At 44.1% G+C, this 27,463-nt stretch overlaps 1 protein-coding gene across 1 annotated transcript in view; it reads right to left on the bottom strand.

Moving 5' to 3' along the window:
- LOC124277587 (dynein heavy chain domain-containing protein 1-like) overlaps positions 1-27,463 on the bottom strand; it is a 208,656-nt gene that overhangs the window by 163,547 nt on the left and 17,646 nt on the right. The window contains 23 exon segments of the mRNA XM_046713305.1: positions 8-171; positions 539-779; positions 1,424-1,594; positions 8,305-8,502; positions 8,897-8,998; positions 11,584-11,745; positions 12,059-12,181; positions 12,605-12,823; positions 13,963-14,137; positions 14,478-14,634; positions 14,861-15,084; positions 15,915-16,104; positions 16,777-16,937; positions 18,085-18,165; positions 18,419-18,508; positions 18,964-19,047; positions 19,429-19,476; positions 22,504-22,614; positions 23,092-23,261; positions 24,682-24,831; positions 24,969-24,984; positions 25,464-25,549; positions 26,057-26,124. Coding sequence (XP_046569261.1) covers positions 8-171; positions 539-779; positions 1,424-1,594; positions 8,305-8,502; positions 8,897-8,998; positions 11,584-11,745; positions 12,059-12,181; positions 12,605-12,823; positions 13,963-14,137; positions 14,478-14,634; positions 14,861-15,084; positions 15,915-16,104; positions 16,777-16,937; positions 18,085-18,165; positions 18,419-18,508; positions 18,964-19,047; positions 19,429-19,476; positions 22,504-22,614; positions 23,092-23,261; positions 24,682-24,831; positions 24,969-24,984; positions 25,464-25,549; positions 26,057-26,124 — 3,191 coding nt within the window.

Here is a 27,463-nt window from a genome sequence, read left to right as displayed (position 1 = left end):
AACTTACCTCCAGCTGGTATTTGAGCTCCTCTACCTCGATTAGGGTGTAGAAGTCATCAGATGCGACATCCAGACCCCGTAGTGTCCCAGCTGCCAGTGCTGCCCGTTCCTGCCGATACCTTTCCAGCTTAGAGTGACGTCTGCTCGGTGAGGATGTACGTTTTGTTGGCTCTGAAAATGGAGGAGATAAGGTAATTGGTAAGGTATGTTCTGAAAGAAATCTGATCTACAAGCTGGTATAGGTTGAAGCTTAAAAAACAAGATCATTGTACACATCTTGTACATAAACTGAAATTGTTTGCTGATCACTGTATCTCAGTTATATTTGCCAGCTTAGTGTGAGAGGAAAGACCGAACTGACTCAGGACATATACACTTTTACAACGTTTGTATTGTATGGTACCGACAGAGATGAGGAATCTAGGATGAAAAACCAACAACAATCAGATGATGTTCAGACTAGGGAATGAAGTAAATATGAAAAGATTGAGTTATTGGGGACTTATTATGGAAGGACGTGTAATCTCTAGCAGCCTACCTTTCACAAAGAGACTGTCAGGAATGTGCTTAGCAAGCTTGAACTCTCTGGCTTCCCAGAACTTTCGAATCTTTCCAAATTTAAGTTCAAGGTCATACTCATTGACCGCTGACAAATAGACAGACTGGATGAGGTCTGCGTGCTCCACAAGGCTGTATGAGAGAAGGTCGGACACCAGGAACTGCTGGGTAGGGTCATATGGCTCGTTCATACCCAGGAATATTGCCTTCCAGTGACGCTCCTAGAAACAGACCAGTCAAAAAATAACTAAAAAGATAAATTTGGGCATCAAAATTGGTAGATTTCACACCTTAAATACCAGTGTGAATGCATAGAAAACATCTAGGCTGTGCCCTTCCTGGAAGCTGCCCTAAGATTTAATCAAAGCAATCACAGAGGAATAACATTTGATTTTCCAATGCTTTTAGAAATGGCCCAAATATTTCTCATGGTAGAGGAGTGAGTGACTGAGTATGGTTTTACGCCGCTTTTAGAAATATTCCAGCAATATCATGGCGGGGGACACTAGAATTGGGCTTCATACATTGTACCATGTGAGGAATCAAACCTGGGCCTTCGGCGTGATGAACGAATGCTTTAACCACTAGGCTACCCCACCACAACCACTGTGAAATTCTTCAATGCTGGGATGGATCAAATGGTGAAAATAATTTCAATCTTGGCATTAAAAGTCAATGTTCCTAACAAACATGTTGGGTATCATATTGGCAAAAACAGATAAAAGTTTAGATCCCCAGGTGAATAACAGGACACTATTTGGTCAGATGTGTGATAAGACACTGATTGATGGCATATCATGTTCCGGGACACAGTGTGGAGGCAGGTCCTGTGTTTCAGTTGGAGAGTGAGAAAGTATATGTGTACCTTGAGAGCTTCGTTGGAGAGCCTGTGGAGTAGTGGCAGATCCTTCTTGAACTCCTGTAGTGAGGTAAACCAGGTACTCAGCACCCGGTCGGCATAAGGCAGGTGGGGTTTCAGCTGTGCTGCCGCCGACTGCCACTCCATCACCTTCTCCAGAGACTTCTTTATATGCATCTGTTTGGGAGAAAGAGAGTTCGGTTACATGCTGCTTGCCATCTACTTCCTTTCCTTGTTGGTACCAATGACCTTCCTGAACAGCATCTGCTCCCATTCTTTGATGGCGCTGGTGGACATTATAAGTTGTATGCTTCTCCCTCGGGTAATACGGTCAGATGTACGCCTCTTTGTAGCAGTGTCACCAGAGACGGTAGGCAAGGGTTAACACTGCTACAAAGAGGCGTACATCAGACCGTATTACCCGAGGGAGAAGCATACAAAGTATTTATCTTACCGCCATGTTAAATGTACAAACTATCACTTTATTTTACTTTGAAGACCGCTACCCACTATATTACATGTAAACAAAATGGTGTCTGCCTCTCGACAGGATTTTTAAATCAGTGAAACACATTATGTTTAAGTTGAGTGTGCAAACGATTCAATGTATACAATAGTTTAAATAAAGCAGTGAAAGTCAGTAAAATAGATGTGTACATAGTGAACTCAAAAACAGCTAATCGAACGGTTTGTTTTCGAACTCCGGGCACTGCATGCGTCATATTATGACGTCATACCATTGTTAGCAATACAGCTTTTCGGCGGAGAGTTTGGCAGTTACGATGGCAGCAGGTAATATTTTTTCCAGTTGTCACCCTCCTGGAGGGATGACACGGAAACTCGTTAACGCGTCATTGACCAATGAAATTAAAGTATTTCACATGAAGGTAAGATAAGTCCACATATCTCCAAAGTACACACACCAACAAACTTTTACAAACCTGGAGAGGTTATGAATTCTTTGAAGAAAAGTCCTCCTTGGGGTACATATAAGCATTAAAATGTCCATTTTAAAAGCCTACGACAGTTGTAACAATATTTCAATAAAATATTTTACCAAACAAAAAACTCGGTATGTGTGGTGAGACCACCCCTACAGGGCCCCGTAGAGGGCCCCCTACAGCCAAGAGCAGGTAACTCTGGCTGTGTACCTCATACCTCACTTTTCATGCTGAACGTGTCAGACAGAATGAGGGGAGGTGGGCGGCCTTACCCCAAGGAGGACTTTTCTTCAAAGAATTCATAACCTCTCCAGGTTTGTAAAATTCTTTTTCAGAAGAAGTCCTCCTTGGGGTACATATAAGCATAAGACAGACTCCCAACGATGTTGAGTCGGGAGCGGTATTCTGTCTGCCTAACATACCCCCTAGTTCAGTCGAAGGCACAGCCGAAGCCGCGACAGAGAGAGAAAGTACACTCACCTAGTCACCTGACCGCTGATGTCAATCAGGCGGGGCGTGGCAAGGCGGGGGAAAAGGAGCCTAGCCGATAGGCTATTGGTGGAATTTATAAAGGCGGACGCAAGTCCCACCCCCAGACCATCAAAATGGGAGGGAAAGAATGGGCGAGTCCAATATATATCCCTCAGCAACCCAAACCAGCGAAGCGTGGTGCAGGGATGAACACAGTGACTGTAGCGAGTGATAATCGCTACATACGGTAAAAACCACCACCAATGTGATACCACCACCGATAAAAATTGAGGAATTAATTAACACCTACACCATGAGAAAAGCAAACGTGATTTCTAAGGCTCATTCGGCTAGAGAATCACGACACTGCCCACTGGTGAGAACTGTCTGGCCAAACCGAGCACGCCCCGTGAGTGTTTGTCCAGCTGATAGTGGCGGATGAACGCATCGGTCGGCTCCAGATAGCCGCTGAGCAGATCTCCTCAATGGGCAGTGCCTCGGCGTATGCTTTTGATGTCGCCACTGCCCTAATCGAATGAGCCTTTAAACCCTGAGGGATGGTTAATCCTTTGTAAGAGTAACTCGAACAAATGGCAGAGACAAGCCACCTAGATATGGTCTGCTTGTTCGCCGGAAGACCAGCCTTGCCACCGCCATAACAACAGAACAGCTGCTTATCTTTCCTGATAGCAGCCGTTCGTTTGATATAAGCCTTGAGAGTCTTACGGACATCTAAGACGTGAGCGCCAAGAGAGGTACCGGACGATGGAGGCTGAGTGAAAGCTGGCAGTTCGATAGGCCGTTATATGAAAGGCTTCGCTAATCTTAGGACGGTAGGAGTCTGGCAACCGAATACTGACTCTGTCTTTGTGAAAGACAGTCAGAGCAGGATCCGCTGACATCGCATGGATATCACCTACACGCCTGCCAGACGTTACCGCCACAAGAAAGGCAGCCTTCCAACTTAACAGCTGGAGTGAAAGAGACGACAGATCGTGAAAGAGAGGACGGACATCCAATCAAGAACGATTGACAAGTCCCACGGGAACTAATCCCGCCGGACAGTCGGACGGATTCTGTCCACGCCTGCTAAAAAGCTGCCATGACGAGAGGGTGCTGCCCCAAGAGAGCACCGTCGGCAGGGATATGGAAGGCAGAGATTGCCGTGGAGTAGCCCCGGATAGTAGACGCGGCTAAACCGGCTTCTAACCGAGACTGCAAGAACTCCAGTACTTCAATTACAGTTGAAGAAAAGGGATCAAGAATCCCTCTGCCGACACACCAGCGCCAAGCATAACAGGCCCATCTATCCTCATACTGAACGCTTGTCGAATCCCTCCGCTGAAGCCAGAATTGTGTCTGCAACTGGTGCAGGAATTCGCTTCGCGTAGAGGAGGCGATTCCGACAGAGGCCAGGCCACCCACTGAATCCTGGGATTGGGTGCGGCGCCCGCTCTGGGATAGTAAGTCCGGTCGAAAGGGTAATAGTACAGGAGGCTGAGCCAGAAACCTGAGTAGTACCGGAAACCAGCTTTGAGCCGACCAAAGGGGTGCAAGGAGCACAAGAAGTCGAGCTGGTTGGGTGGCAAGCTGCAAGAGGACTTTGGGAATCAGGGTAGTGGCGGAACGCCCACAGAACCCTGTCCGCCCAATCGAGCTGGAAAGCGTCTTGGGCGATGGCTCGGATCCGTATCCGAGAGCAAAACACCGAATCTGGTTCGTCCCCCAGATGCAAACAGATCCACCTGGAACAACCGAACAACTGGGAGATAGCCCCGAATATCCCCGATGGAGCATCCACTGCGTGTGGGGCCAGGATACTGACGAGAGAGTGCATCTGCTCGAACGTTGTCCGCCCCAGGGAGATAAACAGGCATTACCCGTGTATGTCGAACTGGTCGCACCAGAGCAGAAACTGCCATGCCTCCTGCAGAAGAGACGGGAAACCCATGCCGCCCTGCTTCAGGATGTAGGTCATTGCCGCCTGGTTGTCCATCTCGAGACGGACCACACGGCCTTGAACCTGCTCCCGAAGTCGTTTGAACACCAACCTGACTGCTCTCAATTCTAGCACATTGATGTGCAGTTGCGCCTCGCTCTGTGACCACAGGCCTGAGACCGACAGGGCGCCCAGCACGCCCCCCCACCCTGTGAGGGAAGCGTCCGTCTGAATTGAGAGATCTGGCGATGGGATGTCCAAAGGGAGCCCCTTGGATAAATTCCCTGCCAGTGTCCACCACCGTAAATGAGGAATTAGCCACCCTGGAGTGTGGAGAATCAACTCGTAACCCTGGGTGTGGACCCACATTCGAGCTAGAGCCTGCTGAATGGGTCGCATCCTCAACCGCGCTCGCCAAACGATGTCCACCGTTGCCGCCATGTTGCCTAGCAACTGGAGCCAAGTCCGAGCTGAGGCCCTGGGGAACTCGAGAAATTGTAACACAACTCTCTGGACTTTGGTGACGCGGTCCGGAGACAGGGAGACTATCCCTCGCGCTGTCTCGAATCTCGCTCCCAAGAACACCAGATCCTGGGTGGGAACCAGTTCTGATTTCTTGAGGTTGATAATCCAGCCCAACTTGGTGAGAATACTCATCACAGCAAGTGTCGCAACTCGACTCAAGTGAGTGGCAAGCGCACGAAGGAGCCAATCGTCTAGGTACGGGTGACAGCACCTGCCCTGTGACCTGGCTACCTGAGCTGGAATTAGCATGAGTTTGGTGAACACCCTTGGCGCTGTGGAAATGCCGAAGGGGAGTACCCGAAACTGATAGCACCTCCCGTCGAAGGAAAACCTTAGGTATTTCCGGAACTTGGGGTGCATAGGGACATGGAAGTACGCGTCTTTGAGGTCGATTGACGTGAGCCAATCTCCCTTCTCCACAGACGAAATCACCGAACGCAGTGTTTCCATCTTGAAGGACGGTACCTCTATATACCTCGCCACGGAAAGCCACAGGCGACGGAGGCCCATCACCGCCGACATCATTTGGCAAGCCGACGACCTGATAGAATCGCGCGCCAGATGTGACTGTACCTCCGTTAATTGCTTAGCCAAGGTGGAGGGAGACGAATCTTCCTCCACCCCACCCACATCCAGTAGTTGCCTCTGCAACACCGAGATGTAGGCGGAATGGATCGTCACTTTGAGGCATTGAACCGCATTGCGGTATTGCTCTTCAAAGGATCGATAGGCGGATTTAAGAGCTGTAGCGTTAGTCGTGAACGGCGGAAGCCGGCGACCTTGCTTGGCTGAAGCCATAGAATTACTCGACGAACCCCCAAGGGCTTAACGGATGCGTAAAACACAATCGCCAACCACTGGGGGATTGTAAAGGCAAGCCTCCCCCATGAGGTACCGACGGTCAAGTTCTGGCAAATCGAACCTGGACCTGGTACCACAGAGGAGGGGGTTGATTACCTCAGACAAGACTGAGGGTAATATACGCAGCCTTGTGTCCCCCACCTTGGTGGGAGCAAAAGCCTCCCCTGGGAGGCGAAACTCCTGAGGGTCGGGTGCGCCAGTACTGACCACTACCTGGGGCAGGACAGAAGCAATACGCTCCCGTACCTGCCTCAGGGACGCACCGAAGCGAAACCAAAGGCGTACCCAACTCCTCCCGACCCTCATCCTCCTCCATAGCCTCCTCGAATCGATCCTCAATGAGTGAGGTCTCTGTATCCAGAGAGAGCTCTGAGGGATCATCCGAGGGGTCTACAGAGAGGGACAAAGGCTCGAGCAGAGCCGGGTTGCCCGGCACACCTGACCCAAGACTCGATACTGAGTCGCGGTGCCGTGACGAGGAAGAGCCCGTGCTGGGATTCCTCAATGGTAGACAAAATGATCCAGACACCGAATGGCCCGGCCAAGCCGGCGCAAGCGGTGGGACCAATTGGGAAGTAGCGGCAACTACAGGGACTGAGCCTGCCAAACTACTAACTACTGGACCAGACCCCGAGCCAAGGCTCGGGCCGGTAGTAGTTACTACAGCGGAGGGGTGGCCAGCAACCGAGACGAAACTCGGAGCCGACGCAGCCCCGACAGAAACCCCCACACCAGAGCCTAAGCTGAGGTTGGGAGCACTGCCCGCCATAGACCCGGCACACACACCCGTACCTGGCCGGACACCAATCTCCTGACGGAGGCCAGCCATCGCGTCAGCCACGAGAGTGTGGACCGAATCCATCTGCTTCTGCAATATATCAGAAAGTAAATCAATTGTTAGCTGGTTAGAAACAGGGACAGGAGGGGGGGAAGGTGCCTGTGATGTTGAGGGGATGGCAGGTGAAAGAGCCGGAGGCCCCGCACCCTTCGCCCGTTTAGGAGCATCCCCCAAAAGAGAGGAAGCCGAAGCCTTCTTTTTCTTTGCTTTTTTATCTTTGTCTTTAGGCGGCTCCTGACCCCAAATGTCCCCGCCTGAAGTAAGGACGTAGAACATGTAATCAGCACGCCTGGACTTGATGGAAGCGGGGAGAAAGCCTGACACATAGAACAACCTTGTTCGTCATGGGCTTCCTCCGCTAAACAACGTAAGCAAACCAGGTGGCGATCCTGAGGCGACAAACTGCCGCTACAGGTGACACACCCCTTGGGCTGCAAAAAACAGAACCGCGCTATGACAATAGCAAGGACTGTACGATATACATAATATAATATGCACGCAACAAAACAGAACAAAATACAACGCCCGGGCGATATTTTAACTGTTACAGCAAAGCTATTAAATACTAGCGCAAAGCCATAATAGCGATGCGTAATTGCGTACATAGGTGACAAAGAGCAACATGTGTGAGCGACACGTAAACGCGTCACGAAAACACTCAAGCAAAACTTACCTAAAGCCTGGAAAAAGAGGAATTTAGGCAAGTATAATCTACAAAATGAAATATCAGCCCCTTTACGACCCGACTACAAGGCTTTTTCTAAAGCCAGGAGAAGGAAAGCAACGGACCCCCGCGGTCCGCCATCTTGCCTGCCACGTGGCTGGAGACAGCTTAACACGCCCGTAAAGTTACAACAAATCATGAATGAAAAAGTCATACAAAGATTCCAGCTAGCTCGAGGCGAAAAAAGGAACCATACATACAGGATTTGACTCTATCTCACTCATCGCTCTCTTATTCGTAGCTTCTTGGACCATGCAATCGACCTACACGGCCGACGACAGCATGAAAAGTGAGGTACGAGGTACACAGCCAGAGTTACCTGCTCTTGGCTGTAGGGGGCCCTCTACGGGGCCCTGTAGGGGTGGTCTCACCACACATAACGAGTTTTTTGTTTGGTAAAATATTTTATTGAAATATTGTTACAACTGTCGTAGGCTTTTAAAATGGACATTTTAATGCTTATATGTACCCCAAGGAGGACTTCTTCTGAAAAAGAATCACCTTCCTGAACAGCATCTGCTTCCATTCTTTGATGGCGCTGGTGAACATGTCCACATATCTCCAAAGTACACACACCAACAAACTCACCTTCCTGAACAGCATCTGCTTCCATTCTTTGATGGCGCTAGTGGACACTTCCACATATCTCCAAAGCTGCTGCCGAACATCCATCTCCACTGTCATCTTGTTGAGGAACTTGAGGTCATATGGCTCCCCACAGATAGCTTCTCGCCACTTGCTGGCCTCCTTCAGCTGACTCTGGACTGAGAAGAACTCCTCCCTGATCTAGAATAACACTCACAAGTGAGTCCATGTGTCACCTCATGATGATACATGAAGCCTGGGGATCACTTTTCACCCACACAAAAGATATACCGAACAGTACTTGTGAAATTTAGTGCATCGATCTTATAGACATGCAAGGCTGGAATAGTAATGTCTGTTCTGATGTGAAATGTTTTAAAACAAACCAATCAATGTGACCAAGCAAGTCACAATTTTACGATTTACAAACATTTTTTTTAGTCAAATTAGTTAGAATTAATGTATATTTGAATGTAAATATAAATCATTGATCTGGCAAAAGGGAAACTTAAAAGTGTAACCATTTGTAACTCAAAATGTTTTGTAGACTTCTTGTATAATTGTTAACTGATGCCAGAACATCCAATAAACCCACCCCTTTCATGACTCTGAGTATCTTCATTGGGTTGTTGTCTGGGTCCAGGAAGATGCCGCTGGTGGCCTGTTCCGAGAGCTCCTTGGCTGCTTTCTCTAGACGCTGCATGACAAGAACATATGGCTATACCAGGATATGCTCACAGTGAATCCAGGTTACATTCGGAACATTGCAATGTGCTGTGACAGCTCTGCAACACCGAAACTCTCATTCTCCAATATAGACATCTGATAGTCTTAGCACTAAGATCATATAGTAAATCTATAGCACAGAGCTTGGATACTTTCAGAGTCATAGTAACAGCCTTGACTTCAGTTTATTGTGACATATAAAACATTAATGAAGGATAACCTGTAAATTTATAGTCCAGTACCTATAATGGTTGTCCATCAAATATCTACATGGCAGAACTTCTACACGTAGTCAAAACAAGGGATTTTACCTGCTACAGTAAGGGAACAACAGGGTTATCTCATGTAACATCAAACTGTAGTGACACTGCTAAATGTGTCCATATGGAAAAGAACAGCAAGTGAACACATATTAGGGTATGGTATATGTATACGCAAGAAGTAACAGGCAGAGTAAGCATAAGAAGTAACAGGTAGGGTATATGTCACAAGTAACAGGTAGGGTATACGTAACAACAGGTAGGGTATATGTAACAACAGGTAGGGTATACGTAACAACAGATAGGGTATACGTAACAAGTAACAGGTAGGGTATAAGTAACAAGTAACAGGTAGGGTATACCTAACAAGTAACAGGTAGGGTATATGTAACAACAGGTAGGGTATATGTAACAACAGGTAGGGTATACGTAACAACAGGTAGGGTATACGTAACAAGTAACAGGTAGGGTATAACGTAACAAGTAACAGGTAGGGTATACGTAACAAGTAACAGGTAGGGTTTACGTAACAACAGGTAGGGTATATGTAACAACAGGTAGGGTATACGTAACAACAGGTAGGGTATACGTAACAAGTAACAGGTAAGGTATACGTAACAAGTAACAGGTAGGGTATACGTAACAAGTAACAGGTAGGGTATAAGTAACAAGTAACAGGTAGGGTATACGTAACAAGTAACAGGTAGGGTATACGTAACAACAGTTAGGGTATACGTCACAAGTAACAGGTAGGGTATACGTCACAAGTAACAGGTAGGGTATACGTAACAACAGGTAGGGTATACATAAGAAGTAACAGGTAGGGTATACTTAACAAGTAACAGGTAGGGTATACTTAACAAGTAACAGGTAGGGTATACGTAACAACAGGTAGGGTATACTTAAAAAGTAACAGGTAGGGTATACGTAACAACAGGTAGGGTATACGTAACAAGTAACAGAAAGAGTACACATAAGAAGTAACAGGTAGGGTATGCGTCACAAGTAACAGGTAGGGTTTACATCACAAGTAACAGGTAGGGTATATGTAACAAGCAACAGTTAGGGTATCAGCTGCGTAGTGAACCATTTTGCATTTTGTTGCTTTGTTTGTATAAATTTAGGCATGTAGAAGTTTTGGGGGATATGAACACAACATTCTAATTAATCAAGAAATCCACAAACATTACATTAATATCACCCAAATTATATGTTAGTAATCTGCCATATGACTCAAATCACAACAATCATAAATCCATTGGAAAGATGTGACATATACCAACAATTCCATGAATTCAATTGTCTTTGCGTTCCTAATAAGAGAAATGGCATCATCACCGTGTTAACTATCTAAATCAGAACAGCTATTTACACAACAGCACATATGGCTACATGGATATGACTACCAGTATCCTGTCTTCTTTCTGTATTTTCTTTCAATAATGTCTTTCAATGTGCCATCAGTTACTCCTTGCCTCACATCTTTCCATGATGATTATTTGTTTATGTGTAACTATTAGATGCATACCTAAAGCTGAAATAGAATGTTCACATCAAATACGTGACATCTCAAAAGCTGAAGCTGTAAAATATTTTCTAATGGTAAGTGTTGTTGTTTTTCACTAAGAGTTATCTGCCTTTGCGTCATTGTTATGTCAAACGTCACTATATACCATAACCAGGCTGGGGTTCTGCAATGCCTCTTGCTGTTGTTTCTTGGTCTTTGCATGAGCAAGACGCTGTAGCAGGACAAACTCAGATATCAGAGGATAACACCAAACTTGTACAATTAAAACTATGATACCTAGAATATCATATCATGCTGACAATAAGTACATGGTTGTCAGGAGGAAATCTGATGGCAAAAGTAGTGGGAAATTTACATTACACTCCACTAAATGCTAAGGCCATCCTCCAGTTGGAATACTTTCCACAGCACATTTAACATTACACTGCACTAAACTAAATGCTAAGGCCATCCTCCAGTTGGAATACTTTCCACAGCATATTTAACATTACACTGCACTAAATGCTAAGGCCATCCTCCAGTTGGAATACTTTCCACAGCATATTTAACATTACACTGCACTAAATGCTAAGGCCATCCTCCAGTTGGAATACTTTCCACAGCACATTTACTGATGAGACTACCTCTCTCCTTGCAGTAGTCTTACGTATCTTTCTTGAAACAAGCATAGTCTCACTATCCTCCCTGAGAGGCTAACCTGCTCCAGATGTTGTGTCTCCCCTCAGCCTCAAAACCAACCTTCCAGTGGTACATCTCCCTACGACCTACCTGGTATGTGTCCTCTAACTGCTGTGTCATCAGTGGAGTCTGGATGTTGACAAACTCGGACGCCTCCTGCATCTCCATGAGGAACGCCTCCCAAGATGCCCACACCTGTTCCTCCAGCTTCTCCTCCTCTGGGTACAGCTGTCGGTAACTCATCCGGATCACCTAATAGATATAAACAGAACTTTCCTCCAGCTGATCCACAAATATTGTAAACCTCAAACAAAACAAATCGGTTTTGTCTTCTTGTGCTGTTAGGGTACAATGAGAGCTTAGTGCACTGTTCTACAACATATAAGGCCATCCGAGACATTTTACTGGGAACTCATACATTGTTGTCCTAACAAGTCACATTCACATACAGGGTCCCTCAAAATCTAATCTGTGAGTATTTTATGACCTTTGTCCCAATAATGAACTGGTATCTCTCAGGTCCAACCTTACTAAATCACCATTCCCTCAAGAAAGGTCCCCTCACCTCGTAGAGAGACTTGATGTACTCCACCCTCTGTTGGTATGTGATGGTATTCTTCTTGTACTGGGAGAAGTTCTTGGCAAACACAGCAAATGCATCAACTGTCGACCGCTTGTCTTTCATGTTCTGAAAACCATACAAAAGTAATGCTAGACACAGGGTGTTACAATTGGCTCTCCTCATATGGCTTGCTGAGTAAAGTATCGGTGATGTTAGCAGCCTTTGCCCTCCGATCACACAGGTCTGTGAGTGAGAGAGGGAGTGAGTTTAGTTTTATGCTGCACTCAGCAATATTCCAGCTATATGGTAGCGGTCTGTAAATAATCAAGTCTGGACCAGACAATCCAGTGATCAACAGCATAAGCATCAATCTACACAATTGGTATACGATGACATGTTCAAGTCAGTGAACCTGACCACCTGATCCCGTTAGTGGCCTCTTACGACAAGCATGGGTTACTGAAAACCAGTTTTAACCTGGATCTTCACGGGTCACAGGTCTGTGTGTGAGACAGAGTATGAAAGAACACAAACAGCTACTGATCCTACCTGAATGACAGTAACCATCTCCTCACAGAATGACCGGGCCAGATTCTTGGCTTCATCTGACACAAATGTGATGAGTTCCTGGTACACATCGTCAAGTCTGGGTAGAAGTCCTTCATGTATTGCAGAGCAGTCAACATACAGCAGGCCATTCTCTGTGACAAAACTCTTGTCAAAGTTGCGGACCTTTTCAGACCACTGGCGTAGCTCAGTTAGCTTTTGCTGCAAAAACGATTGCCTGTATTTATTAAAGGTGTGGAGAGGTGAAATGGGTCATAAAGTCGGTTTAAGATATGCAGCACTCATACAGCAATACATGTATGTGTGTGGCTGCTTGTACTAGTTCAGTGCCCTGTTTCACAAAGCGATCTCTGTTAGAGTCATCATAACACAACTGTGTATGATAATATAATAAGGGGATGGTGGGCGAGCTGTCTAAGGCATCGCACCTAGTAAGTGAAAGGTGCCTGGATCGATCCCCACTTGTGACCGTGTGTAAAAACCTTGAAGCTAACATTACTTGCAGGCTCTTTCAGTGTTGTCACAACCCCAAGTGTGCACTACACAACCCTGTGCACTTAAAAGAACCCACTCATCCAACGGTCCCAGTTCACCCAACTGCAAATAGGTACCTTTCGAGGATGAGGCTGTTAGGCGCAGCGAGTTGAATACTTCCCAGGGAGTTGAGTTGGTTAAAAGAATGCCAGAAAAAACACATCCATTGATCAAGGGAACACTCAGGTGCCTTGAGCTTGTACTAGTTGCATGGAGATGTGGGCTATAGAAGTATCCTATCATCATGGAGATGTGGGCTATAGAAGTATCCTATCATCATGGAGATGTGGGCTATAGAAGTATCCTATCATCATGGAGATGTGGGCTATAGAAGTATTCTATCATCATGGAGATGTGGGCTATAGAAGTATCCGATCATCATGGAGATGTGGGCTATAGAAGTATCCTATCATCATGGAGATGTGGGCTATAGAAGTATCCTATCATCATGGAGTATAGGAGATATGCTATGATCGCTTTGTGATCGGCCCAGTGCCAACTGATCTACCATGCCTCTTTTTCACATGGTTTGTCTGCTGTTTAACACTGCACTCCACCATATTCCAGCTATATGGCAGTGGTCTGTATATTATCAAGTCTGGACCAGACAATTCAGTGATCAACATCATGAGCATTGATCTACACAGTTGGGTTATGATGACATTCATCAACCAAACAAGCTAGTCTGAACACCTGATCCCATTAGTCGCCTCTTACAACAAGCATGGGTTGCTGAAGACCAATTCTAACCCGGATCTTCATGGGTTTAACTTGGTAGCTTGGGGAGTATTCTGCCCTACTCTCACCTCAATGGCAAATGCTGCTGCTCCCTTGAACTCCTTGACAGACATGTTGTTCCACCTGTGGCAGTACTGGTGGATCTCATTGAGCCACTTATTGAACTCACAGTACTGCTCAACCTCTTCCATAGCCACGGCCATCAACTCAGACTGTGTTTTGAGCACCTCCTGGAACTCCGAGCTGCAACAATTTGGAACCACAAGCTCGGGTCATTAGAGAATCTGTTTACTGGGCACCTCTAACATTTCAAATACACCAGTTATTCATTGGTGATTTATAATGGTTAACTGTCAAAATGATTTTTCCTGTCTTCGGCCTACAGAAAAAGTACTTTCACCAACTGATAAAAGATAATGTACATGATAATGTTTCTGGCTGATTGTTACAACCTATCACAGTGTTTCCTTTGAACACTAAACCATCTCCTCTGTACAGTGCCTGTTTCTTTACACTACATAGTTTCTTTCGCACATTACAATGTTGTCTACTATATTCTACAACAATGAGCCCTCCCTCTTACTCCATGACAAGTTTCTCCTCCAAGCTGGCGCGAGACAGGGGAGAGTACTGCCCCATGAAGCCCTCGCCTTCCACCACCAGCAGCCCTTCATCTGCCTTCATCACTACAAGGTCAGGGGTCGCCACCCCAAGGTCATCCTCCTCCTTTCGTGGACTTGCTGCAATATAATCAGCAGAATGGAAGAACAATTTCAAACAATTAAATGACCAAGTATTTGATCTACATCCATTTTCAATCAGTGTGATCACAAAGGTGTAAGATCCAACTTTGACAGTCGAAACTAGCACACGTTTTCTGCTATGACCTTTCTTTCGGCACTCAGACTTTAACTTGCTTTGTGAGCAAAACTATTGTGACTATTGTCATTTTGTAAACCGACTTACAATGTTTCGGAAGACTGGGCAGTGGCTCAGGGTCTTCCGGTTGGCTAGGGTCAAGGCTGGTTTCCTTCTCTGTGACCTCTATCTCTGACCCTTCACCTTGAGAGTCCTTCTCTGAGACAGTAGCGAGTGTCTGGCTGCGTGTCTCCTGCCGGACGGAGCTGACCTGGGAGGTCCCTGCTACGCTCTTGGCACTGATTTTACTACCATCAGTCAAGGAGCTGGGTCTACAACAAACACACGCAATCAGATACATTCCATTTGGCCTGGGAAGACAAATATACAATCACTATCTTATATTAGTCATAATATACCTCAACTTGTCCCAAAGACATGTGCACATACTAAGGGACACAACAGGTTCATACTGTAAAGGACATCCTCTTGTATTTAGCATATTGTTACTCTCGATTGTGGGAAGTATTCCAAATCCCAGCTTTGTCACTGAAGGAACATTACCAACTCTGAGTAGGGTCACCCAAGAAATCACATATATTGCAAGCAGGTCAACCATCATCATCGACATCATCATTCTCGGCACATCCCTCCTATAACGCACTGTTAACTACAAGCACCAAGAACTGGGTACCAGTGCCATCCTGAACCAATTTGTGCCCCAGCAGATGAAGCTAGACTTGCAGAACAGTAAGATGAAGCTAGACTTGCAGAACTGTAAACTCCTTATCTCAACAGCCTTCAATGGACTTTCCTTCACAAACTATGATACTTCTGGAATCCTTTTCAAAGGGATTGTTACATCAAATATTATTCACTTATGCCAGAAACAATTTGAGATCTGTATTTTTATTCTCAGTCAAAATATTTTAAAAAGTGAAAGTGAAAGAAATCACAGAGAGACTCCAACAGCTTCACAAATAAGAGCCTGGGAATTGGGAATCATGGGCTACTGTAAACCCTTTCAGCATCTGACACTACCAGACTTGCCCCTGTTCAGTATCTTCAAGACAGCTCATGTAAAGTCTAATGTGAGTTGTTGTGGGCTGGCTCTGGCCTGTCCACTGTATTCCCCAGGTGCAGCAAGTGTAAGTGTACGTACTTGGCATCGCTGGGTCTGTGAATGCTGTCGTATGACTTGGCAGCAGGGTCTGTCTCCTCTGTGATGTCATGTTCCGGCACAGACCCATCCATTGGTACAGCCTTGGCACACAGAACACTCGGGATGCCACGCAGGGTGGATGTGAGCACCTTCTGGAAACGCTCCTTAGATGGGGACAAACCTAAGACCTCTGGAACATAAATAGAGGTATATTGAAACAATTGTTGCCATAGTTACCAACGAGTCACCTTAGTGAGTGAGTTTAGTTTTACGCCGCACTCAGCAATATTCCAACTATATGGCAACGATCTGTAAATAATTGAGTCTGGACCAGACAATCCAGTGATCAACAGCATGAGCATCGATCTGCACAATTGGGAACCGATGCCATGTGTCAACCAAGTCAACGAGGCTGACCACCCGATCCCGTTAGTCACCTCTTACGACAAGCATGGGTTACTGAAGGCACATTCTAACCCAGACCTTCACGGGTTACAAGTCACCTTAAGAATGTTTGAAGTGTTATATCTATTTCACTCAATGCAGTACAATATTTGATCATGTATTTATGTTGTATTGTGCATAGTCTCGGTCCAAGTGACCTGTGAAGATCCTAGTTAGAATTGATCTTCAGTAACCCATGCTTGTCATAAGAGGCGACTAACGGGATCAGGTGGTCAGGCTCGCTGACTTAATTGACACATGTCATCGTATCCCAATTGCGTAGAACAGTGCTCATGATGTTGATAACTGGACTGTCTAGTCCAGACTCGATTATTTATAGTCAGCAGTCATATAGCTGGAATATTGCTGAGTGTGACGTTAAACAACAAACCAAACCAACCTCTGTTCAAGTTCTCACCATGTTTTGTGAAGATGAGGTTGGCCTTGAAGAATCCATCCCTTGGTGCATCAGTGATGCAAAGCACCTTCTCCACGAAGCTGATGACCTGTGTTTTGGTCACATGGAACATGTGCTCCACAATCAGCTGGTCCACCAGCTTCACAAAGTTACCCAGGCGTCTGCAACATGTAACATATGTTATATTTTGGGATTACACTTTCTTAGTAAAGTACAGATTCTTGTACTTTTGTGGGGTTGAGTCCCATCCAGGATTCGAACCCACACCCTCAGAGTCTACATGGCATTGTGTAGTCTGCAACATGCATCACAATGAAACAGTTAACAATCAGCCAGGGTACAGCTGACAGTGGTTGACAGTACTAATGGTATAATGTCAACTTCACACTTTGTGTCTACACAATCTTCATCAGTTTGCTGTCACAGCACGGACAACTGGGATGCGGGAACTACACAGCCTACATGACGTGTGAACACCAGGACCCGGGTCAAACAAGAGCATAGTGGCAACATGGAACAAATTCACACATCAGTGGGTGGGGGTGACTGTTGCTTCAAAAAGTGTTGAGTGTGGACCTGAACTGATCAGATAATAAGTGCTGTTTCACATGCATATGAATATTATGAATGATCTTACCTCACACATAAATGACGCTTTCTGATTGGCTGAGCGCTCTTCTATTATTTTCAATGTACCCAGCTTAAAAGCGAGGTACATTTCAATGTACCCCACAGTCAATGGCAACTCATTTGGTACTTTGTATTAGTAATTCTTTATCTCGAATTACATTGAATCACGTATGATGTACGGAAATTACCGATGTTTTGAGAATGCAAATCGATGGAGGGGAGATAACTCTAAATCTGTTTTTCTTGTCGTCTGCAAAATCTAGAGATGGCTACAAAAAGATTTGTACCGGTGCTTAAAACAATTCAAAATTAACATTAAGGTGTTCGGTAAGATAAATACGTTGTTCACTGGTCCCTCGGGGCCCATGGGTTGATGTACCCTCGGGCTCAGGGAACATAAACAAATATCGAGGGTACATCAACCCATGCCCCCCTCGGGACCATTGAACAACTTATAATGTGACTTCGCCTCTGTCACAAGAGTCAACTGGTTGTTTTTGTCTTTCTAGCTTCTTTTTTTCAAAACCAAATAAACTCCCCACTATAGGGAATGATAGCATACCTATCTCTCATGAAATTCATGTGGAAAGTTCCTCGCCTAGGCATGAGGCTTCAGCATTAATTTCCCTCAGGAAAGATAAGGTGGCTGTGTGTTTCTGTAGGTGCATCTATACCTACCCTGTCTCACTCTTGGCGATGCAAAGGTTCTCCTCTCTCTGTTCCTTCTTGGTGCGCTGGAGATGCAGAGAATCCTTGGAGCTGCATCAGGAAGACAGCGTTATTCAGGCATCAACCAATGTTTATAGGAAATAATTCTCACATCATGTGTTTCATAAAGACTACAAATGTATTCAACTGCCCATTTAGACATTTCTTACAGGAATTAGTCAAGCAATATTTCATGACGATATTAACAAGCATCTAAATATGGCTGTTTTTTCCTTGGACCAGAGATCATAAAACAGCAATGTCCTTTTCTCCTCCTTCCCTGTCAGGGGATGCAACTACTCACAAGAATGTCTTCTTCTTGACCTGTTCCTCACAGTAACGCAGCTTCTTGAACGACTCCTCTGCTGTCACCTCCACCACCATCTTGCAGTAGCTGCAACATCCACAACAAACTCAACACGAGGAATATTCTGCTGGCCCAAATTGTCAGAATTGTTGAATTAAACTAACAAACAATATTACAACAGTCTCTTGTTCCATGTCAAGGAACCAAGTTGATAGTAGGTGAAGAGAGGAGTAGTGACAGCCTTTACACTTGTTAATTTCACCCATCCAACAAGGCGTTTTTGAGATCAGTAAACAATCAAAAGGACTCATCTAGGTTCATAAATCTAAAATTTTACACACTTTTATTCCACCAGCTAAATTGATAGTTTCGTTATCCATTATTACTTTGTATCGGGGATATGTCTAGCTGAAAGGTTTCCGTGATACAGAGCAAATGGGGTAAATTAAAATGAAATGCAATTTCTATGCTAAGAAAATATGGTAAATCTAAATGAACATGTCAATAATACAAGTTGTAACTAGTAGTTTTCACCAGCTGACCTGAAGAATCTCTCCAAGAGTTTATCAGCCTGGATATTCTTGTAGTTGATGCTGTTCTCATACTCCCCCAGCTGGTAGGTTTTGCTGAAGCACAGGATGAGATACATGGACTTTTCACTTGATTGGAAGATTGGCAAAGTGATGCTTTTCTTTTAAAAAACAACAGTGAATCTGCATCTATTTTCAAAATTATCAATAACAATTGACCCCGCTTAATGGACATCAACTTCTCTAATAATGTCAGGCACACATTGTTTGTTGTAATGTAGTGACTCTTCATTCACCTGAAACTGATAATTGTGTTTGTACTACTAAATGTAGATGTAACATGTAACTTGGGTGTTTTCATATTCCAATACAAGATAGGCAGGTATAGACTGTAACTCAACATTTAGTTTTACCACTTGGTGATGACATTAAGTTTGATATACCTAATTCCCCAGTCTTGAAATTAAAAGCACTTACTCTGTTTCAAAAGGTAAGAAGTTTATCGTGATCACTTCTTTCAGCAATCTGCAAATAAAAAAGTCGGAGTAGACTTCACAATTGTGTGTGTGTGCCATGTGAGGGTTGAACTTGCTTGACATACCAAATCTCAGCAACACATCACACAGTGAAGACTGTTCATTGCTAAGGAACAGAACATGTGTCTGGAATCCCAGGCTCGTAAATGATTGTGTAATAAAGGTATTCGGACGCCATCATTGTTGTGAAATGTTAGTTGTTAGAGTTAATGAAATGAGTTTTTCAGTTGAGCAAGGTGAAAGATGTGGCCTGGCTGATTGTGTGCTTCATCACGCCTCCATGTCAGCTGGGTCAGTGAATGTTGTTGTAGCCACATTTGTCGGCCATTGACCACATACAACAAGCAGGGTTATACATTGTTCAACCAATAATCATTACAGTAAGCTCTGAGAACAAGCATGGAGTACTGCACACACTCTGACTCAAAGGATCACTACTACCGAGGATCACTAGTACCAAATTTCACAACCACCAAGGATCACTACTACTAACAAGGATCACTACCACCAAGGATAAAAAATACTACCAAGGATCACTACCACTAAGGGTCAGTACTACTACCAAGGGCCAGCACTACCACCAAGGGTCACTATTACCAAGGGTCACTACTACCAAGGTCACTACCACCAAGGGACACTATTACCAAGGATCACTACTACCAAGGGTCACTATTACCATGGATGACTACTACCAAGGGTCACTATTACCAAGGTCACTATTAGCAAGGGTCACTATTACCATGGATCACTACTACCAAGGGTCACTATTACCAAGGATCACTACTACCAAGGGTCACTATTACCAAGGTCACTACCACCAAGGGTCACTATTACCAAGGGTCACTATTACCATGGATCACTACTACCAAGGGTCACTATTACCAAGGATCACTACTACCAAGGGTCACTATTACCAAGGTCACTACCACCAAGGGTCACTTCAGGGTCACTACCACCAAGGGTCACTATTACCAAGGGTCACTATTACCATGGATCACTACTACCAAGGTCACTATTACCAAGGGTCAATATTACCATGGATCACTATTACCAAGGGTCACGACTATCAAGGGTCACTATTACCAAGGATCACTACCACTAAGGGTCAGTACTACTACCAAGGATCACTACCAAGGATCACTACCACCAGGGATCACTATTACCAAGGGTCACACCAAGGACCACTATTACCAAGGATCACTACTACCAAGGGTCACTACTACCAAGGGTCACTACTACCAAGGATCACTATTACCAAGGGTCACCAAGGGTCACTTTTACCAAGGATCACTACCACTAAGGGTCAGTACTACTACCAAGGATCACTACCACTAAGGGCCAGTACTACTACCAAGGACCACTACCACCAAGGATCACTACTACCAAGGACCACTACCACCAAGGGTCACTATTACCAAGGGTCACTACTACCAAGGTCACTACCACCAAGGGTCACTATTACCAAGGATCACTACTACCAAGGGTCACTACTACCAAGGGTCACTACTACCAAGGGTCACTATTACCAAGGGTCACTACTACCAAGGGTCACTACCACCAAGGGTCACTATTACCAAGGATCACTACTACCAAGGGTCACTATTACCAAGGGTCACTACTACCAAGGGTCACTATTACCAAGGGTCACTTTTACCAAGGGTCACTATTACCAAGGGTCACTATTACCAAGGGTCACTATTACCAAGGGTCACTACTACCAAGGGTCACTATTACCAAGGATCACTACTACCAAGGGTCACTATTACCATGGATCACTACTACCAAGGGTCACTATTACCAAGGGTCACTATTACCAAGGGTCACTATTACCAAGGTCACTACCACCAAGGGTCACTATTACCAAGGGTCACTATTACCAAGGGTCACTACCACCAAGGGTCACTATTACCAAGGGTCACTACTACCAAGGTCACTACCACCAAGGTCACTATTACCAAGGGTCACTATTACCAAGGATCACTATTACCAAGGGTCACTATTACCAAGGGTCACTATTACCAAGGGTCACTACTACCAAGGGTCACTATTACCAAGGTCACTACCACCAAGGGTCACTATTACCAAGGGTCACTATTACCAAGGGTCACTATTACCAAGGGTCACTATTACCAAGGGTCACTATTACCAAGGTCACTACCACCAAGGGTCACTATTACCAAGGGTCACTACTACCATGGTCACTACTACCAAGGGTCACTACTACCAAGGATCACTACCACCAAGGATCACTATTACCAAGGATCACTACTACCAAGGTCACTACCACCAAGGATCACTACTACCAAGGATCACTACTACCAAGGGTCACTATTACCAAGGGTCACTACTACCAAGGGTCACACCTCACTATTACCAAGGGTCACTACTACCAAGGGTCACTATTACCAAGGATCACTACCACCAAGGGTCACTACTACCAAGGATCACTACCACCAAGGGTCACTACCACCAAGGGATCACTACTACCAAGGGTCACATGGATCACTACTACCAAAGGATCACTATCACCAAGGGCACTACCACCAAGGCTCACTATTACCAAGGGTCACTATTACCAAGGTCACTACCACCAAGGGTCACTATAACGTGGATCACTACTACCAAGGATCACTATAACATGGATCACTATTACAAAGGGTCACTATAAATGGATGAGTACTACCAAGGATCACTATAACATGGATCACTACTACCAAGGGTCACTACTACCAATGATCACTATAACATGGATCAATATAACATGGTTCACTACTATCAGGGGTCACTATAACATGGATCACTGCTACCAAGGATCACTTCTAGCATGGATCACTTCTGCCAAAGATCATTAATACCCTTTACTGTGTTTTTTTAACATCAACTATGGGTGCATCCGCATAAACTTGTTCTATAAACTTGTTTTGAAGGTGCATGAACCTTAGATGTTGATAGTGCCCTGTTAAATATAGTTGGGGAAATGATTTCTTACACCTCAAGCCATGAATTTAAGATTTACCTTGACACCTGGAGAAGGCCTGCCCCAAATGCTGGAATGTTGTGAAGGAGGCTGTTGGCAACCATCTCCTGTCTCCGCAGGTAGTCAAGGTATAACTTGTTGGCACGCCATCTGAAGTTTACAGAAAGCAGACACAAAATAAAAACATTACTTTCTGGGATACTGATGAACAAAAAACAAGGAAACACAAATAATACAGCTTGTTTTAACTCAATCTTTTCTTCTTTCACATTACTCCTGTTACATTCATGAAACATTTAAAAAAACTGCAGGTTATTGTACAATAAAACATGCTTCCTGCCAACAAAACACACTTTCAATGAACAAAACATGCTTCCTGCCTACAAAACACACTTTCCACCAACCCATGAACAAAACACACTTCCTGCCAACCCACTTGCCAGGCACATTTCTTTCCAACAAAACATGTCATTGGGTCTAATGTTAATATGTATCCAAGGTGTTCTGTTTCATCATTACACTCAAAATGTTATGCTATACACATGCTTCCCTTTTCTTTAATTCTTTCATCAGTATTCATGGTATACTTACTCTGCACAGATGGAGTTAGGGAAGGCATCTGCTTACCTAGCAAACATTTTCTTGATGAGATAGTTCTTGAAGAAAGGTATTGATGATAGGGCCTTCCATAACACAGCCTCTCTCTGCCACTCCCCCAGGGTCAGGCTCTCGTTGGGCTGGTGTTCATACACATGGAGAACGCCAAAGGTGGAGAACACATAGTGTTCACTGTTGGCCTGCAATCACAACACCATCTCTCTTAACTTCTAAGATGCTTCGGTGAAAGATCAAAGGCACCGACAGTACTTTATCAGACGATAATGTGCCATTCTAGTGTGCCCCCTTGTAATCGAACAAATTTGCATTACGTCACAATGTAACCGACATTACGATGCATGTCAGTTGTCATCGCCTCGTACAGCCTCCTACAGTAAACTACTACGTTGCATCCCGTTTCTTGGTTTGCAGTTGCTTCACGCAGTTAACGTCACTGGTGGAAACATTATGTTCATGTTTTCCAACATTTAAAATGTCTCAATTCGACTCACAAGTTTTCAGCGACACGGTAACGTTCGCAATGTTTACATTCCCACAATGCAATCGTGGAACGTCGCTTGACTACTCAGCTTCGTCGGGATGTACTGATCTAAACTTACGTTGGTAGTAGAAATGCGACGTTCATATGGTTTACATTAATCACAGATGTAATTAAAATCATTTAGAGAAGATATTTAATCCGAACGTAAACCGTCATGAAACTGTTCATCATTTGTTTTTCTGGTAACGTTCGTCTTAACGTAGGGGGGAAGACACATCAATAGAACAGCGCGCCAGTTAGCCATGTGCACGGATTCTTAATTTAGGTCACCGACACCGTCGATTGTTTTCTGCCTTAGATTAATCGTAATTATCCTTAGAAAGTTTTAAATTTGGCATCTTAGAAAAGAAATACAGTTCGCTCTACCACCATGTATAGTGTAATAAAGCACACTTTTGCCCTGAACTATTGTAACGTTAAAGCACGAGGACGCTTGCTACCACCATGTATAGTGTAATAAAGCACACTTTCGCCCTGAAATATTATAACGTTAAAGCATGAGGATGCTTGCTACCACCATGTATAGTGTAATAAAGCACACTTTCGCCCTGAAATATTATAACGTTAAAGCATGAGGATGGTGGTAGAGCAAACTGTATTTCTTAAATAGAACCACCTTGTCAACTTCAAGTCCTAGACCATTGGTAGGTTGATGGTGGTTGTATATCATGGTACTGAGTGTGTTGGGACTATAAAGATAGAAGGATATATTCTGATATCCTTATAAAACATTATAGTTCGGCAGCTTGCTGGTATACATGCACAATGTCTTACCGAAGTGCTGCAAGTCTTAAATGATTCACTCAATCCACTTTCGTGGAACCCAAGAGCATAGCTTATAATGAAGCAGATAATCCAACATCAGTAATCAAATCTGGGACTTAAACCAAATATCATAGTCGGCTAGAATGCCTAAGGGAGGCAACTCTGCGAATAGTTTGCAGCAACAACCATTGTAAAACAAGATCATTACTGTCTCTGGTTAAGGATTGAAAATTATCTTATATTATAACTCAACTCATAAACCATAAAGCTAATGAGCACTAGCTTTTTCTTACCTTGTTTTTCTGCACAGAGATAAGATCGTAGGGTCTGTAGTGCCTATTAGGTGCTAAATTTAAGTGGATTGACTTGATTTTGCCAATATGATGACATCTGGCAAAATATTCCACTGCCTCTCGGCCATTCATAGTTGGGATATACTCTTCCTGGAAGAACAATGACAACATGCAGGACTGAACTGAAGACTAATCAAAAACAACAATGATGTTATACAAGTTGAGACCATACCATAACGGTAATATACCAGTCTAGGTATTACCTAACTCATCTCCTCCAAACTGACTGAACCCATGAAGATCCTGGTTAGAATTGGTCTTCAGTAACCCATGTTTGTCGTAAAAGGCGACTAACAAGATCGGGTGGTCAGGCTCGCTGACTTGGTTAACACATGTCATTGTATCCCAATTGTGTAGATTGATAGTCATGCTGTTGATCACTGGATTGTCTGGTCGAGACTCGATTATTTACAGACCACCGCCATACAGCTGGAATATTGCTGAGTGTGGCGTAAAACATCAACAGACAAATAAACAACCTAACTGACTGGAAACATTCATCGAACATGCAACACAGTAGGAAATATGATTTCATGTTTGTTTTGCCTGCTCTTAGATTCACAAGGTGCAGAAGTGTTTCCAGTTCCATCTCAAGGTAAGTATTGTAGCAATAAAAACTTTGCATAAGGTGGAGAAAAGACATCCCCAATCCTGCCATTGCACACTCTACAAGTGAGATTGTTCTGACCTGTATTGACTGTATGACATCTTTACGTCATGGCGTCTTCTTCTCGCTATCCCGCGGCGAGGTCACGCTCTGGGACACTGACCATGACCTGGAGGTACTCGGTGGTGATGGTGATTTGGGCTGGAATATTTGAGGTTTGATGTTGCTTGTCATATAATGCTTCGCTCACAACTGAGCTGACATGTATTTCAGGTCAGATAAGATGTAATAGCTAATTGACAAAAATTGCAAAATATCCTATTTGTCACATCTAACTTTATCAAGCTCTGTCATAAATTAATTATGCCACTGAGTCAGAATGCAAAAAGTTCAAGCATAAACTGATATAAACATAGATCACTAACAACATAATAAAAACATCATATTAACCATAACAGATAAAAAAATAAATTCAAGATTGTTAGCAAAGATATCAACAGTAACTGACTATTATAAGTGTGTCAACATTTGGCACTTACAAAATTTTGAAAAATAACGTGACAATATCAATAACATTAAAAACATGAATTATTGGGAAATTTGATAAATAATTTTAACATATACATTTGAATACACATCTGTACAATTCTTGTTTATATGATTATTTTACTAAATGAACTGTGAGCACTATGGAGGTGGAGACAGTACCTGCTGCGGTATGTGTGTGCTGAGTGCAAGTGCTGTGGTTCCCAGACAGTGGCTCCAGATGGACTCGCCTGCATGTTGTAGCAGAAGGTGATGCAGAGGAACACAACACAATAATTACAGGTAACTCAGACTGAAGGGGTCGCTGTCGGCATGGATATTACAGATTTGTACCCCGGGTACGTTTCTGTATACAGAATTGTACCCTCGTCAAAACCAGAATACAGAAACGTATTCCTATCTGCACTGTGTTGTTTTCATGATCAGAACTGTCATACTGTTGTATGAGATGTACTAGTATTTGATCATGTAATATAAGAAACTGCCATACACAGTAACGAATATTTTGCAATGCAAAATACCCCTCGCCATCAGTTGAACGGGAACAACAACATATGGTTTCCGTTATGGATTGCAGAATATGGACTGGTCCATACCTTTCTGTATTCTGATTTTGACTGAGGTATGATTCTGTACAGAGAAACGTACCTGGGGTACCTATGTGTAGTACCTGTGCCGACAACAACCCCTTCAACGTGACTTAGCAGCGCCAGTACTTGGCCAGACTGAAACCTTGTTAATCTGACCTGTGTCAGTGGCACTGTCCAGATTAGAAATCTCATAACTGCTGGGCCCTGTTTGACAAACTTATCTTAACGCCATGACAAATTAAGCCTGTGTTAAACTATGGGAGTTACGAGCATTACGATAAGATAATTTTGTGAGGCGGCCCTGTCACTGAAGCAGAAGATACATCGTCCCATAGTATACATTGGGAGTCAGGGTTAACGCCATGACAAAATAAGCCTGTGTTAGACTATGGGAGTTACGAGCATTACGATAAGATTATTTTGTGAAACGTCCCTGTCACTGAAGCAGTAGATACATCGTCCCATAGTTATACATTGGGAGTCAGGGTTTCTTGTTTTAACAGGGACAAGATTAACAGGGTTCCACTGTATACAACATTAAACACTATGAAAACAAGGCAACTGCAGACAAATATAATAAACTAAATCAAATCGATTTGCATGAAATATCACAGATCAGGTGTCCTGGAATCTGAGCATTTGCAACCTAAATCACACTGTACAGTGACTGAAACTAAGTGACTTGGTTTAACCAGTGACATGACTAGGTAACCAGTGACATGACTAGGTAACCAGTGACATGACTAGGGTAACCAGTGACATGACTAGGTAACCAAAGACATGACTAGGTAACCAGTGACATGACTAGGTAACCAGTGACATGACTTGGTTTAACCAGTGACATGACTAGGTAACCAGTGACATGACTAGGTAACCAGTGACATGACTAGGTAACCAGTGACGGTGATAAAATTGAAGTTAAAACAAATAAAAATGCATGGATAATAAGATGCAGAAACAAAGTTGCATAAACTGAGTG

The sequence above is a fragment of the Haliotis rubra genome, unplaced genomic scaffold (genome assembly GCF_003918875.1).
Source record: "Haliotis rubra isolate DU_JTF1 unplaced genomic scaffold, ASM391887v1 Scf224, whole genome shotgun sequence".
NCBI lineage: Eukaryota > Metazoa > Mollusca > Gastropoda > Lepetellida > Haliotidae > Haliotis > Haliotis rubra.
Note: the sequence above shows the minus strand (reverse complement) of the source record. Positions and strands in the feature narration are given on the sequence as shown.